This window comes from Protopterus annectens, chromosome 1.part1 (genome assembly GCF_019279795.1).
Source record: "Protopterus annectens isolate FY-2018-M chromosome 1.part1, PAN1.0, whole genome shotgun sequence".
NCBI classification, from domain to species: Eukaryota; Metazoa; Chordata; order Ceratodontiformes; family Protopteridae; genus Protopterus; species Protopterus annectens.
In genome coordinates this window covers 1477008016-1477023506 of record NC_056726.1, presented here as the reverse complement: position 1 = coordinate 1477023506, position 15491 = coordinate 1477008016, and the positions used below count along the sequence as shown (strand labels likewise).

General features: G+C 45.5%; 1 protein-coding gene across 2 annotated transcripts in view; it reads left to right on the top strand.

Annotated features, from left to right (window-relative positions):
* The window catches only part of CCDC28B (coiled-coil domain containing 28B), a 191391-nt gene that overhangs the window by 160569 nt on the left and 15331 nt on the right, over positions 1-15491 (top strand). For both annotated transcript variants that reach the window (XM_044082596.1, XM_044082588.1), the window contains exon 5: positions 5341-5363. In XM_044082596.1, coding sequence (XP_043938531.1) covers positions 5341-5363 — 23 coding nt within the window. The remainder of the gene's footprint in view (positions 1-5340; positions 5364-15491) is intronic.

The following is a 15491-nucleotide window of genomic DNA, read 5'->3' as shown; positions in this document are numbered from 1 at the left end:
AGGGAACCGGGTTTTTCCTAAGGGGATGACGACACATTTTTTGGCATTGAGCTTAAGGCCGTGGTTCTGACACCAGTCGTTGGTGTCATTGAGGCCTTTGTGTAGGATGTCAACATTACTTGGGGAGTTAATAATAGCTCCCAACTTGCAATTGTCTGCAAACTTTGTCAGCCAGAGTCCCTTCGTGTTTGCCTGGACTTCAGAGAAGTAGATAGCAAACAGGAGAAGACCCAGGATCGAACCCGGTGGGACTCCACCCATGACTGGTTAGCAGTCCGACTTGGAGTCAGCTACTTTCACACTGTTGGTTCTATCTGTGAGCCAGTTTGCAACCCACCTAGTGATATAGGGGTTAATGCCTAGCTTAGTGAGTTTTTCCATGATTCCTGAGTGGGGAATGTTATCAAAGGCCTTGGCCAGATGAAGGTAGGCTGTATGAACCACCTTGCCTTCATCCACAGCTGTGGTGACTGACTCAAAGAAGTCGACCAAGTTGAGCAGGCATGATCTACCCTTCACAAAACCAAACTGTATAGGATCCAGAGTTTGGAGATTCCCTATGTCCTCGTTTATTAGGTCCATGATGATGTGTTCCATAGCTTTGCATATCAGACTCTTCAGGCTAATTGGGGATAATTCCCGGGGTCTGTAGTCGCTCCTCCTTTGTAGAGAGGGATGACTAACAGTGCACCATTTGGTAGGGACAAAGCTTGATGTGAGGCAGTGATTGAACAGGGCACATGGATGAGGTGCTAGTTCCCTCCGTAATTCATGTAGATCACAGCCAAGGATATTGTCTGGTCCCATAGAAGCTGTATTCTTGGCCTTAGACAATGCTATTTTAACCTGTCCAGCAGTAATACTGGGTGCCTGGCAATCTACTGGTATTGTGATTGGTCCTTTAGGGGGCAGGTAAAGTTAGCAGTGAATCTGTCGGCCAGTATAGTGGCAATATCTGTTGAATCAGTATAGGAGGTACCATTGTGCAGTAGCTCAGAGCAAATCTGGGTATTACCGTGGAGATTCTTTACATAACTATAGAAGGACTTGTGGTTGTCTTTACTATCTGCTGCAATTCTGTTTTCATAGCTAGCTTTAGAGGATTTGATGAGGGATCTCAACCTTTTGTTGAGGCTGATAAGGGAGTTTTTCCAGTCTTGGGACTTTGCCTTATTCCGCATCAGTTTCCTCCTTCTGTTGTAGAGTTTATTTATGGAAGGGGACCATCAGATTGGCTTCCTTTTTTTTTTTTGAGGAGAGTGTCTGTCTTAGTTTTATTGGGTATGGCGAGATCCATGCATTTGTGTATGTGTTCGTACAGTGCATTGGTGTATGATTCGACAGTCATGCAACTGTTTGTGAAGTTAGCAACCTCTGTTTTTAGGAGCCCAAAGTTAGCTTTGGAGAAGTTTTTCATGGTGGTTACCTTTGTGGGGGTTGGGAGGGATGTGGATTTCCAAGGTGATTAATTTGTGGTCGGATCTAACTAGGGAGGAGTTGACTATTGATGTAGAGCAACGGTCGCCTATGTTAGTAATGGCCAGGTCAAGGATATTGCTACCTCTAGTGGGGGTAAGAACGAGCTGTTCCAGAGCATTGGAGTTATTGAATTACAGAAAGCATTGGGCAAGTGTATTGGTACATGAGTAGTTTTCCCAGTTAATGGAGGGGTAGTTGAAGTCACCCAGTATGAGAGTGTTAGGTTGGACCCTAATATTCTCCAGGGTGCTTAGGAACTTGGAGTATGAGTCTTGGGACATGGCTGGGAACCTATAGCAGGCTACGACCTGAATCCCCGTCTTACCCAGTGTTAGCTGAACTTGAAGTATCTCAGATATGTTATGTTGGGCTACCAGTCTGGAGGTGTGCACATCCTTTATGAATATGGAAACACCACCTCCTTTGGAGCTTTGGTCCAAGTTCTGGGGCCAAAAGGTGTGGAATGAGTTATAGCCTGGTAGTGTAGGGGTGCTTTCTGCTGCCTTGAACCAGGACTCTGTTACAGCACAAATGTCGATGTTCGCCATTTTAAGGAGTGCTTCGAGTAAGTGCATTTTGAGATTTAGACTTCTAGCACTGAGCAGTATGACTCTCAGATTGCATTTGTTTGTAGCTGTTATGGTGGTAATTTGGTCTTTGGAACACCGCCTAAAAAAGGCACTATAGGGGTGGAAAGAGCCTTGGCCAGTATCCGGAAGCCCAGGGGTAACAGATGCAGGCCATCTCTGGCAAAGCATCAAGGTCTGTCAATCATGTCATCCCAGGCAGACAGATACTGGATCCCTTTAGAATGACACATGATGTGGAGAATGTGATTTAGGGTCACAAACCCCTCATTATCAGCTAATCTGCATCTCTCAGAATCGCTATTAACCACCATGTGATTTAGGGTCACAAACTCCTCATTATCAGCTAATCTGCTTTTCATAGAATCGCCACTAACCACCATGTGATTTAGGGTCACAGACTCCACATTATCAGCTAATCTGCATGTCTTAGAATCGCCATTAACCACGATGTGATTTAGGGTCATAAACTCCTCATTATCAGGTAATCTGCATCTCTCAGAATCGCCATTAACCACCATGTGATTTAGGGTCACAGACTCCTCATTATCAGCTAATCTGCATCTCTCAGAATCGTCATTAATCACCATGTGATTTAGGGTCACAAATTCCTCATTATCAGCTGATCTGCATCTCTCAGAATCGCCATTAATCACCACCTGTGCAGATCAGCACTTTCCTGAGGTAGTTAACACTGGCAGCCCATGCTTCTCATTGGCACAAACACCCCGTACTCACTCTCCCACACACATGCACACAAACGCATGCACACAAATACATTTTAATACCTCATACCTGCCTGAGTAGTCAGAACATAGCCAGTGCATCTTTTTAATTTTGTGTCCCAGTCCACATAAATCACAGATCTTTACACAGTCAATAATGCCAGACATTAGAGTTTTGTTTATTTTAGTATCTATGAAATGTAAACTAGTGACAGATCTGTTCTTTTATTAACTTTTTAGTTGAATCCAAGAAATACTTTAAACATTCTTCCTAGTGTCAGCTAGTGTTCCTTCCAGCTTTGTCCTGAAGTCTACCCCAACATGGACACATCATCATCTCCCTCAACTGTCCCAGATTTTACAGGACGCTTGCTGATGTCTCTTGTACCTGTCTTGTCCCTCACAACTCATGAGCTGTTGCAGTCCGTTATAATGTCACACAATAGTGTTTCATACCCCCTATAAGGTAGAACAATCCTTGCTACACTAACTGATTTGTTAGTGTATTGGGTCAATGCTCCTGTTTGAAAAGGGCCACAGTTTCAGACTTCTCCCTTTTACTTCAGTCTTTTTCCTTTATTTTTAAAGACTTGGATAATATTTTACAGGTGGATATCACCCAAAGACTCCCTATGCTGTGGAATAAAATCCCGGTATATGTGAGGCAGAGCACCTCGCTGGCCTTGTTCAAGAGAAATCTTGACCAATGGATGGGAGATCGCAGATATACCCCAGGGATTACCTCAGTGTCACTGCTCAACAGAGGCACAGCAAAATAATGGGTATAGTTCCCCATACTAAAGGGGTGGCGTAAGCCACAAAACTATGGGCTAGGCTTGTAAATGCCCTCGGGCAGATAGCCTAGTATGAACCTATGAACCTATGATACAATTTTACTTATTTTATTGGTGTCTAATGGTGACATAGAGCCCTAATAGGCTGTGTGTGTTAGTGCTGATGGTACAAGGTTTGAATCTTTTTTAGTGCCTTTATGGCATGCTGTATGGTGGTTCTTCTGCTGTCTAGTCTTCCTTCTGACCTGGATCGTCTGTGATGGAATTTTGTTTTATTAACTTTTAATGTAAAGTGTCCCTTGTGTCTAGTACCCCCCTAAATCTTGCAGGATTTTCCTCACTAGTCTCTGGAAGTGTAGAGGTATAACAACCCCCCCAACACACACACTCAGTCACAAACTGCCTCTCTCACTCAATCACACTTATAGACACACACACACATTCATTCCCCACACACACACACAGTCACACTCACTAGCACGCTCATCCATTCACACACACACACACACACACACACACACACACACACACACACACACACACGCACACGCACACGCACACGCACACACACACACACACACACACACACACACACAGACACACAGATACACTGACATACATACATAGTCCCCCCCTCAACAAGTCACACTCACTAGCACACTCATCCATTCACAATTCACACAGACACACACACACACACACACACACACACACACACACACACACACACACACACACACACACACACACACACACACACACACACACACACACAGAGACACAGATACACAGACATACATACATAGTCCCCCCTCAACAAGTCACACTCACTAGCACACTCATCCATTCACAATTCACACAGACACACACACACACACACACACACACACACACACCTTCCCCATCAATCCCCAAATAACCTCCCCTACTGTAACCTCAAGACAGACACACACTTAGACATACACTCACGAATGCAGTCAGACACATACATACACCTGCACATACAGCCCCAACACAACTGTCCTCTCAACTCCCTAGAAGTTTTGGTTGCATAAATGCTTTACTACAGGCATTGTTAGGGAGAGCATATGCCTAATTAGCAGATGCTGCTGTCCCAGAATGCCTCAATAGTATTTAACATGACAGCAGAGACAGCCCACCCTGCGGTACACCTCACAGTAACCCGTGGTTCTAATATTTTATTGATCATGTTGATCATGGTGTTTATCTACTTCATGCCGGCTGATGTTTAGGTGCTGTCTGACAGCACTGCCCCTTACCCAGGTAACTCTGTAAGAACAGAAGCTCCAACAAACTAGCAGCCATAGGTTTTACCACTGCTTGTGTTTTACCCCTTCTTGTGTTCTGCCACACAGAATGGCTTCCAGTGGCATCATTTCACAGTGCTTGTCTTGGTTCAGACACTACCTACAAACAGGCTGAGTGAGTCAAGTGTTGTGCTCGTTAGCGTAGCCCGAGGTCACGGCCTCATCAGTAAACCTCGACCACTATCCCTGAGAAGAACAGCAAGTGGGATTTCTCTCTCTCTCATTTTCCAAGGTCAACCAAAATCAGGTATCCAGCAGTCCAGGCAGATGTCATCTAGTGGAAATAACTGGCAGCACTGAATGTAGACATTGTTTAACTGTTTTGAGAAAATACCATGCATGATTTCAAAGTGGCTTAAAATACAGTTATTGTTGGTTTCTTGCTATTATGTGCATTTTAATGAAGTGTTTTCTGTTCTTGTTTCAGCTTGAAGAACTCAGCAGCTGTATGTATCCTTTGTTCCTTTGTCTTGAGGTAATCAAAAAATCACAGTTATTGTTTAAAAGATAATGTTTATTCAGCCAACGGATGCTAATTTCCTTTCAGCAACTGAGTATTCCTCACCAACCCAGCAGCTGTGAACCTGTAAAAGTTTGTTGTAGTTTTTGTTTCAGAAAAGCTTTATAGTTAATTTGTTTTTACAGTGGACAGGTGCTGGTCCTCATTGCTCCTATTATCACTTATTTTTGACAACATCCTGGGCACTGGAGTAGCCGGTCAGGGAAGGATTAGAGTAAGTGGGCATAACTGTGTTGCCCATCCTGTGGAGGTTGATGAGTCCCTTCTCAGGAACACCGTCTGGTATAAGGCCCAGGAGTGTATCTCCATAGACATAGGGTTTTAAAGAGTATGAGAACACCAGACAATATTGTGAGGTGTAGCTGAGCCTCTTGGGTATATGAAAAAACTTGTTCTGGGGTACAGCTTAGTGGACATTGCATCACACCAATGTCCTTCAAGAATGCAACTGCAGTCATAACATATGGGTTGTCCTGCCTCAGGCAGCCCTCGGTCGGCCGGATTCCAAAGTCTGGGTCTGGCGTCGGCTGGTGTCGCCTCCTCTCCGACGTCAGAACGGCTGGAGTATAAAGGCATCGGCCGACGCCATCTTCTTCAGTCTTTCTTGCCGCGTGGTGCCCGAAGCAGAAGCAGTTCGCAAGTGCCGGTCGGTCAGCTCCTGTGTTTTCAGTACCGAAGTCATCTAAAAGCTAAGTACCCCATTGGGGAACATTTTTTCTTGCCTCAGCCGATGTCAGAACAAATTGAGAAAGTTAATAATTGTTTGTCTTGTGGTAAACAAATACCTCATAAGGACTTCCATTCTTATTGCCTATCTTGCCTGGGCCCAGACCACGACGTCTCGGCCTGTGCTGCCTGTGCTTGCTTTAATAAGCGCACTCTCAGGCGCCGGGCAGAATTTGCTGAAGACTTTTTCGGTGAATCTTTCGCTTATATCATGCCGTCGGAACAACCGACTACTCAATCTTCCAAAAAATGAAAGGACCGGGACCGACATCCTCGGCCCGTGTCCTCCATCGATACTCCTCCTAAACCCTCCGCGAGTGCTTCGGTCCCTTTGGAAGCAGTAATTCAACCGCTCCAGGCCGATGACACAGCGTTAACTCGTCCTTTGGTCTCTGAGTCTACACCGGTGCTGGTTGTTGACTTTCCTCCAGAAACCGAAGTTCTGGATCTACTCGACACCATTCCTGTGGACAAGGTTACTCCTGCACGTGGGGCAGCTAGGCCTCCTGTATCCATGTCCATCAAGGCCTTTGCACGTGCTAAGGCCGCCAGCCAGGCCAAGGCCCATCCTAAACCTACTGCCCAGGTCCCTTCTTCTGATAAACAGATCATGTCTCTTGCTGCAGATCTTATTTCTCTTATCAGGGGCTCTCAGCCTCATCCAGACAGAGGTTCTCAGCCGCCTGCAGAGAAAAGGCCCAGAACTGAGCAGGCCGACAACCTCTCTTCAGATGAAGCCTCTGGGGATTCTGAGCCTTCAGATACCCAAGAAGAATCCTTCCAGGCCTATGAGGACTCTGATGCTGAGGAATCTATTCCCTCTGCCTCTCCTCCAGAGGATTTTTCGTTCGGTGAAGTCCTACACTCTATGAGGGAGCATTTTAAATGGCAGGGTCAGGAATTCTCTGATTCCAGGAAAAGGCTACGTACCTTCCTCAAGCTACCCCAGCACAGACCTTTAGCTATCCCTCCAGTTATGGATGTCCTGGATGATGTTTTCTCCGACTCCAGTGCTAACCCTGATTCTCTCCCTCCTGCTCCTGTCAAGCCAGACAGATATTATAGGGTCCCTGACACCCACAAACATCTCTTTAAGGCCCATGCTGTGGATCTGGAAACTATTTCACAGGGCCCCAAGGGAGTGGCTACTTCCACAGCCAAGAATCCACTGCCAGTGGATAGGGAAGCTAGGTCCCTGGAGAGATGGGGTAAAAAAGTTTATACCTCTACCACCCTGGCCATGAGGTCACTTAACTGCCTTTTTCATATGTTTCAGTACCAGGATTTTTTACTGGATGATTTACAGAAAAAGCTAGCCTCTCCTGAGCCTATTGATAGAAAGGCATTGCAGGATCTAGTACATAACACTCAGCAGGTTAGCAATCATTTTCTTCAGTGTGGTTATGATGCATTGGAGGCTTCATGTAGGGCAGCTATGACTGGGGCTGTTATACGTAGACATGCTTGGTTAAAAGAACAGCCACTGCCAGACCATGTTAAAGTAAAGTTACTTGATGCACCTCTGGAAAAACAGAAGCTTTTTGGTGCTAATGCACAAGATGTGTTGAAGTCCATTGAGGAAAAAGCTAAATCAGTACAGACAGTCAAGGATTTCCTTCAGGTTCAGCCACCCAGATTCAGCAGGAATTGGCCTTCAAAGAATTGGTCCTTTCCAGACACTGACAAGTTTCAAAGGGGAAAAAACAGGCGTGCCCGAGGTAGAGGGCAATACCGAGGCTCCTACAGGGGCCGCCAATGGCAACCACCAAATCAAAGAAGTGGCGCAGGCAGTCCAGCTGCACCACAAGGACAACTACAATGACTTGACTTTCATACCGTCTACAAAGGCTCAAAAAGAAGCACCTTTGGGCGGAAAATTATCCTTATTCTCAAAAAACTGGCATATCTTAACCAAGGACAACTGGATTCTGGATTTAATAGGCAAAGGTTACAGATTCCACTTCCATACTTTACCAATAAGACAAGGCATGCCAAACCTGCCACTTCATCAAAGGGCAGAGGCACTCATTCAAGTTTCAAAGCTGTTAAATATAAAAGCAATAGAAAACGTCCCTCCACAGGAACAAGGCCAGGGATTTTATTCAAGACTGTTCCTTGTTCCAAGAAAGGAAAACAAATGGAGACGTATACTGGACTTGTCTACTCTAAATACTTATCTCATTGTGCCAAAGTTCAAAATGCTGACGTTGCAGCAACTCCTTCCCATGCTGGGCAAGGAGTCTTGGCTGGTCACTCTGGACCTCAAGGAGGCATACCTGCATGTCCCAGTCAGACAAAGCTGCAGAAGATACCTCAGATTTCTTGCAGGGACAGAGCATTATCAATTCTCAGCATTGCCGTTTGGCTTGTTTACTGCGCCCAGAGTGTTCATGAAATGCCTGGCATCAGTAGTGGCACACTGCAGACTCCAGGGGATTCAAATATACCCCTACCTGGACGACTGCCTCATACAAGCAGACAACAAGCAAACCTTGATAGCAAACTTGGACTATGTCATTCAATTGCTACAGGCCTTGGGATACACAGTCAACATTCAGAAATCAAGACTTCTGCCATCCCAACAGATTATTTTCCTAGGAGCCAAACTGGACACAAAAACACAGATGGCTTATCTCACAGAGGAAAAACAACAGCAGTTACCAGAGTACTTCAAAGGCCTAGCAAAGCTCTCCCAGCTGACTGCAAGGAAAATCCTGCAGGCCCTGGGGTTCATGGCATCTTGCATTCTTCTGATACCTTTGGCAAGACTTCATATGAGAAAGCTGCAATGGTACTTAAAAGCTTATGGTCCCAACACAGCCAAAGCCTAGAGGACGTAATCCCACTCATTCCATGTCTGCAAAGAGAATTTTTGTGGTGGGCTCAAGCAAGTCAGTTAAACAAAGGCATGTCTTTCAACAAACCTCAAGCAGGCCAAATGATTACAACAGACGCCTCAGACCATGGATGGGGGGCGCACATGGAGGGCAGATGCATTCAAGGTCAATGGACACCAAGGGAAAGGCATCTGCACATAAACCAAAAAGAGATGTTGGCAGTGATACATGCAATCGAGACTTTCGAAAAATCACTTCAACAAGGGCATTTGCTAATAAGGACAGACAACACCACTGTCATGTGGTATATAAACAAGCAGGGAGGCACTCATTCTTATCCCCTCTGCAGACTAACAATGATTCTCTGGGAAAAATCCCTAAGTCTGAACATACATCTGCAATCCCAGTTTGTGCCAGGCAAGGACAATGTACTGGCGGACAAGCTGAGCAGAAATTTCTTGGATCCACACGAATGGATGCTGCATCCTCACATTTTCTCACAAATAACAAGGACATGGGGAAGACCGGACATAGATCTCTTTGCTTCTCACATGAATCATCACCTGGAAAAGTTCTGTACAAGGACCCACCATCCTCTAGCCTGGAAAATGGATGCTCTCTCCTTCAGCTGGAAGTCCCTATCAATTTATGCATTCCCTCCTCTACCACTGCTGACCAAGGTGATACTGAAGATCAAGGCAGAACAACCAACAGGCATTTTGATAGCTCCAGACTGGCCAAGGCAGCACTGGTACCCATTGCTGTTGAGCATAACTCGGACCAAACCGTGGCCTCTGCCCCTATGGCCTCTGCTTCTAACACAACACAATTACAGGACGGTTCATCAAAACCTGAAAACATTGCATCTGACAGCCTGGAGGTTACCATAACTCCTTCCGATATCTCTCTTTCCAAAAAAGTTCAAGAGATCTTACTGGAAGCACGTAGACCTTCCACCAGAAAAACCTATTCAGCCAAGTTGAAGAGATTCATCATCTGGAATGCTAGCAGGGGTCAGGATACAACAGTATTGAGTATACCTCAGATATTGGAATACTTGGCAGAAATGTTTCATACTGGTCTCTCATATTCTTCCATAAAGATTCATGCCTCAGCAATCTCAGCAAAATACAATTGTGATCCACCTGTGTTTTCACATCCTTTGCTAAGACAGTTCCTAAGGGGGATAAAGAATATCAAACCTCCCAGGAAACCGCCAGTACCTGCATGGGACCTCAACTTCGTCTTGGAAAAATTAACTCTTCCTCCCTTTGAACCAGCAGCAACTTCAGAAATGCAATTTCTCTCATGGAAAACAGTTTTCCTATTGGCAATCACATCAGCAAGAAGAGTCTCGGAGATACAGGCACTCATGGCAGTACCTCCTTTTCTCATTTTTCATCAGGACAGAGTCTCTCTAAGAACCAATCCTTCATTCATGCCAAAAGTAATTTCCAGGGTGTCTCTAAATCAAGCCATTCACCTGCTTACTTTCTTCCCCAATCCTCAAAACAGGGGGAAGCACTGCTGCATACTTTGGACATACACAGGCAACTACGCTACTACTTGGACAGAACTAAGGCCACCAGAAAGTCTGACCAACTGCTTGTAGCCTATGCTGCTGGAGTACAAGGAAAAGCAATCTCCAAACAAACAATTTCCAAATGGATTGGACACTGCATCAGATTCTGCTATTCCTTTCATGGAAAAGGTGTGCCAGCCAATATTAGGCCACACTCCACCAGAGCTATAGCCACATCCACAGCTTTCCTAAGAGGAGTGGCTACAAAGGACATTCTAGAGGCTGCTACATGGAGCTCCGTGCATATTTACCAAGCACTACAACCTGCCTTTATACTTCAGATCCCGAGCAGGCTTTGCTTCAGCAGTCCTGCAGGGCATTTTAGCTACATCATCACTTTCTTAGTTCCAACCACCCCCAGCTTGGCTATGGTATTCAACCCATATGTTATGACTGCAGTTGCATTCTTGAAGGACATAGTACAGTTTTGTACCTACCATAAATGTAGATGTCCGATAGATATGCAACTGCAGTCGGATTCTCCCACCCTCCTACCCCTCTGCATCCTTCTTTATGGGTCCACTACCACTATTCCTATTAGCTGGGGGGTATCTCTATGGTGTATCTGTTTATTACTGTTGTGCATGTCTGGAATTCTTTATCCATTCACCAAATTTAGCCTTCCTAGGAGGGCACCTGGCATCTGGGGCAAGAAACACTGAAGAAGATGGCGTCGGCCGATGCCTTTATACTCCAGCCGTTCTGACGGAGAGGAGGCAACACCAGCCGACGCCGGACCCAGACTTTGGAATCCAGCCGACTGAGGGCTGACTGAGGCAGGACAACCCATATGTTATGACTGCAGTTGCATATCTATCGGACATCTACATTTATGGTAGGTACAAAACTGTACTGTATGGAGACATAATTATACCAAGAAAAATCCTAAGTTTGTGTAATCATGACCGTGCTGACTGAGTAATGGGGCAAGGAGTCAAGTACAACCCAAAAATAAAAATCCTAACCTCATTTAATCATGACTGTGATTCCTGGGGGAAGAATAGATGGACTGATAAGAGACCAAGACTGGATGCTCACTTGGGATTGGGGAAAGGGATCACAACAGTTATTTAAAACATTTTAGTGAAATAAAACATTCCCGTTATAGTGAAAGGTATTCATATAAAGTAAAGTTTGCAGCTAAGCTGAAATACCATTTTATCAACTGTGTATAAAATTGCAAACAGTTTAGTGAATACTGACCATCTGTAGCTCTGCAAGTGTGAAACAGATGCAGTTATGTCAATAAAGTTGTTTTTTATTTAGTGTTTACTAAAATATTTGGAAGAATAGGCACACATTTAAAAACTTTCAAGGTGTTTTCACTGCTCTGGTCTGCTTATGTGAGTCAATGATTCACAGTTTGCCATCACAAGCTGTCAGATTCAAAACCATTTCTGCAAAATGTGACTTGTTTGGAGATGAAGACCTTCACTGACCAACATTAACAGTAATGTAGTTGCCTTTTTACATATTGTCTACAAAGGACTCTTATAGAAAATCTTGGCAGTGTGGTTATCATCTAACACTGTGCAACATCTCTGCTGGGTCTGCCACTGTGGTCATCCATCCTTCCATTTCATTTGGGAATTGTTCCTGTGAGGTATGTGCTACCTACGCAGTGTTGTGTTCCTGTGAGGTATGTGCTACCTACGCAGTGCTGTGTTCCTGTGAGGTATGTGCTACCTACGCAGTGCTGTGTTCCTGTGGGATATGTGCTACCTACACAGTGCTGTGTTCCTGTGAGGTATGTGCTACCTATGCAGTGCTGTGTTCCTGTGAGGTATGTGCTACTTATGGAGTACTGTGTTCCTGTGGGGTATGTGCTACCTATGCAGTGCTGTGTTCCTGTGAGGTATGTGCTACCTACGCAGTGCTGTGTTCCTGTGGGGTATGTGCTACCTACGCAGTGCTGTGTTCCTGTGAGGTATGTGCTACATATGCAGTGCTGTGTTCCTGTGAGGTATGTGCTACCTACGCAGTGCTGTGTTCCTGTTGGATATGTGCTACCTATGCAGTGCTGTGTTCCTGTGAGGTATGCGGTACCTATGCAGTGCTGTGTTCCTGTGGGGTATGTGCTACCTACGCAGTGCTGTGTTCCTGTGAGGCACGTGCTACCTACGCAGTGCTGATGACTAAATAATACACCACACTAGAGAAGCATGTGTTACTCCTGAACATTGCAAATCCTTTCTGCTACTCTGCAAGAGCAGCTCAGCTCTTGATCCTGACTTATGGTGTGGTAAGTTATCTTATTTGGTGCCTAGATCACCAAATCCTTCAATATATTTGCTAGGCCACCAAATAAAGAGCCAGCACTCACTTTGACATCACCTCTGTTACATAGGATAGGATAATCTCATAAAACACTGCTATATTTGCCAGAAATTTAATGAGACTACCTCCTCAGAGAAATATTCTTGGCCTGTCTTGGTACCCAAAATGGTGGCTGTGAAAATGCTCAGTACATGGATCATTGGGACGATCCCACACATAGCATCAAAGCTTTTTCAGACCAGCATTGAAAGGTCTAGAGAATGGACAGCCACGGTGGTGCAGTGGTTAGCATTGCCACCTCACAGCAAAAGGTTCTCTGGTTCGATCCTCGGCTGGGGTGCCTTCTTTGTGGAGTCTGCATGTCCTCCCTGCGGTCACGTGGGTTTCCTCTGGGTGCTCTGGTTTCCTCCCACATCCCAAAGGCATGCTGTAGGTGGATTGGATGCTCTAAACTGGCCCTAGGCATGAGTGCGTGCGTGTGTGTGTCTTCTGTGGAAGGTTGGGAACCGGGCTGACAACTCGACACCGTAAAACTCCACTGCCAATCATGAGTGGACAGATGATCCGCTGTGGCGAGACCTAACCAGGAAAAGCCAAAAGAAGCAGAAGAATTGAAAGTCAGAAGTCAGTCATCAGTTGTACCTGCTGGAGAAAAGTCCACTGTGAAAATGGCCTTCTGCACTCATGTCTCATAACCTAGTCCTTGAATTGCAATGGCTTGAGTTGGGTTTATCCTCTACTGCAGTAGATTACCAGAGGCCTGGAGAAGATGTATCCTTGGCAGCCTCTTTTCAGGTTGCATTGCACTGTGTATGTACTGGAGCAAGCCCATGACCAACCTGACCCTGGGGAGTGGCCCCTTAAGTCACATGTCCTTAGCTTGGTGGCACTACTGCAGACTGAGAATTGTTCTCCCCAGGCCTTCCTCTCCCACAGCTCCAGCAGGGCTTGATGGTCCAGGGTGAGCAAGGCATACCAGGACTTTCTATACCAGGAATAGTGGTTCATGGCATAGACATCATGTAAATCTTTGATGACTGGTGGGTCCTGTCCATGTGGGTACTGGAACATATTTCTGGGGAACATGAACTGATGCAGACACAAGAGCCAGTACATGCCGTGGTAGTTTCTGTGCTGCCATTGGCAGGCATATCCCTGAGCATAGGTCTTTCTCATCTAGTACCACCAGTCTCACAATTGAGTCCACATACATTATCCATGCATTGACAGCGCAGTGGTACAGCGGTAGCATTGTCGCCTAACAGCAACAGGTTCTCTGGTTCAATTCTCGGCTGGGGTGCCCTCTGTGTAGAGTCTGCAAGTCCTCCCTGCGTTTGTGTGGGTTTCCTCCGGGTGCTCCGGTTTCCTCCCACGTTACAAAGACATGCATCTGGAGCGTTTCTCCCTGGGCCTCTGCTGAAAATTGGCTTTGTTCCAAGTCGGACATTCCCAGTTAACAAATGTTAAATAAATAAATAAATAAAATCCATGCATTAGCAATGCCCATTCCAGAGGTAGATGGAGTGGGAGTCTCCCTCCCTCTCAACTTCCAACAAGTGAGTCAAATGACCCAGAGAGATGAATAAGGACATTTAAGTTTTCCTGTCTGGATGACCCTTCTGAGATACGTTGAAGCTGATGAAGTCTACCATGGACTGGCTGCTGGTTTCCATTTTATCCCCTCCAAGTTACTTAAATATTTGGGGAAGAAGAAGGAGAAGGAGCATCCTTAGGTCATCCTTTCTATGGGTCTTCTCCTCAAAATGTCATGTATGCAGTCTGTAAGCATCTAGATTCTAATCCTGTGACTCTCAAAAGGTGAACTCCCTCTGAAGGCATCTGACTGAATGTCATGACAGTCTGACCAGGTATCCAGACTTTGTTCGTACAGGGCTGAAATAATCATAACACATTGATTTGGCATGGCGGCCAGGACAGTGTTCTCCTCTAACTTGTAGGAGCTTACAGCCCTCAATTATTTTCTTACCTGTCCAAGTTCCAGTCCGTCCTCGTGAATCAGGCATTGGAAAAGCATTCAGCCTTCCATGAGTGTGGGCTTGTTGGTCATATCCCTTTCTGTGATACCACAGTGGGCTGCTATGTGGATAAGTTCTAATTTTGTCTGACCTAATGGTATAGCTACAGCTGAGTGCTTGGGCAGGATGGTGTGACTTAGGCTGCACTCTCTTAAGGAGCAGAGATATTCCATCCTAGATTCCCAGTTAAAAGGGTGGTCTTCTTTTGGCCAGCAATCTCAGAACATGGTTAATGGAATTTCTTCTAGTCTGAGGATTGTAGATAAGGTTGTAGTAAGCCATGTTTTAGAGATCTTAGGCTCTCTCCCAGAAAGGGCTTCACTCAGGGAGCATGCTGCCACTACAGCACTCTTTTGACAGACCCAAACTGTACTCCTTAGAAAGGCCATATTAAGTTGTCCTTCCTTCAGAATGAGGCCTGAGGTTCTACTCCCACCTGTTCATAGTTACAAAGAAAACAGAAGCTTTCCATTTCTTCCTGGACCTCAGAAACTCCATTAAATATATCTGGTGTGCCATTTTCTAGATGATGACTCAGGAGGTCATTCTGTTGCTGCAGGGTGCCAAGATAATATCACCGGACACGATGGACATCTTCTG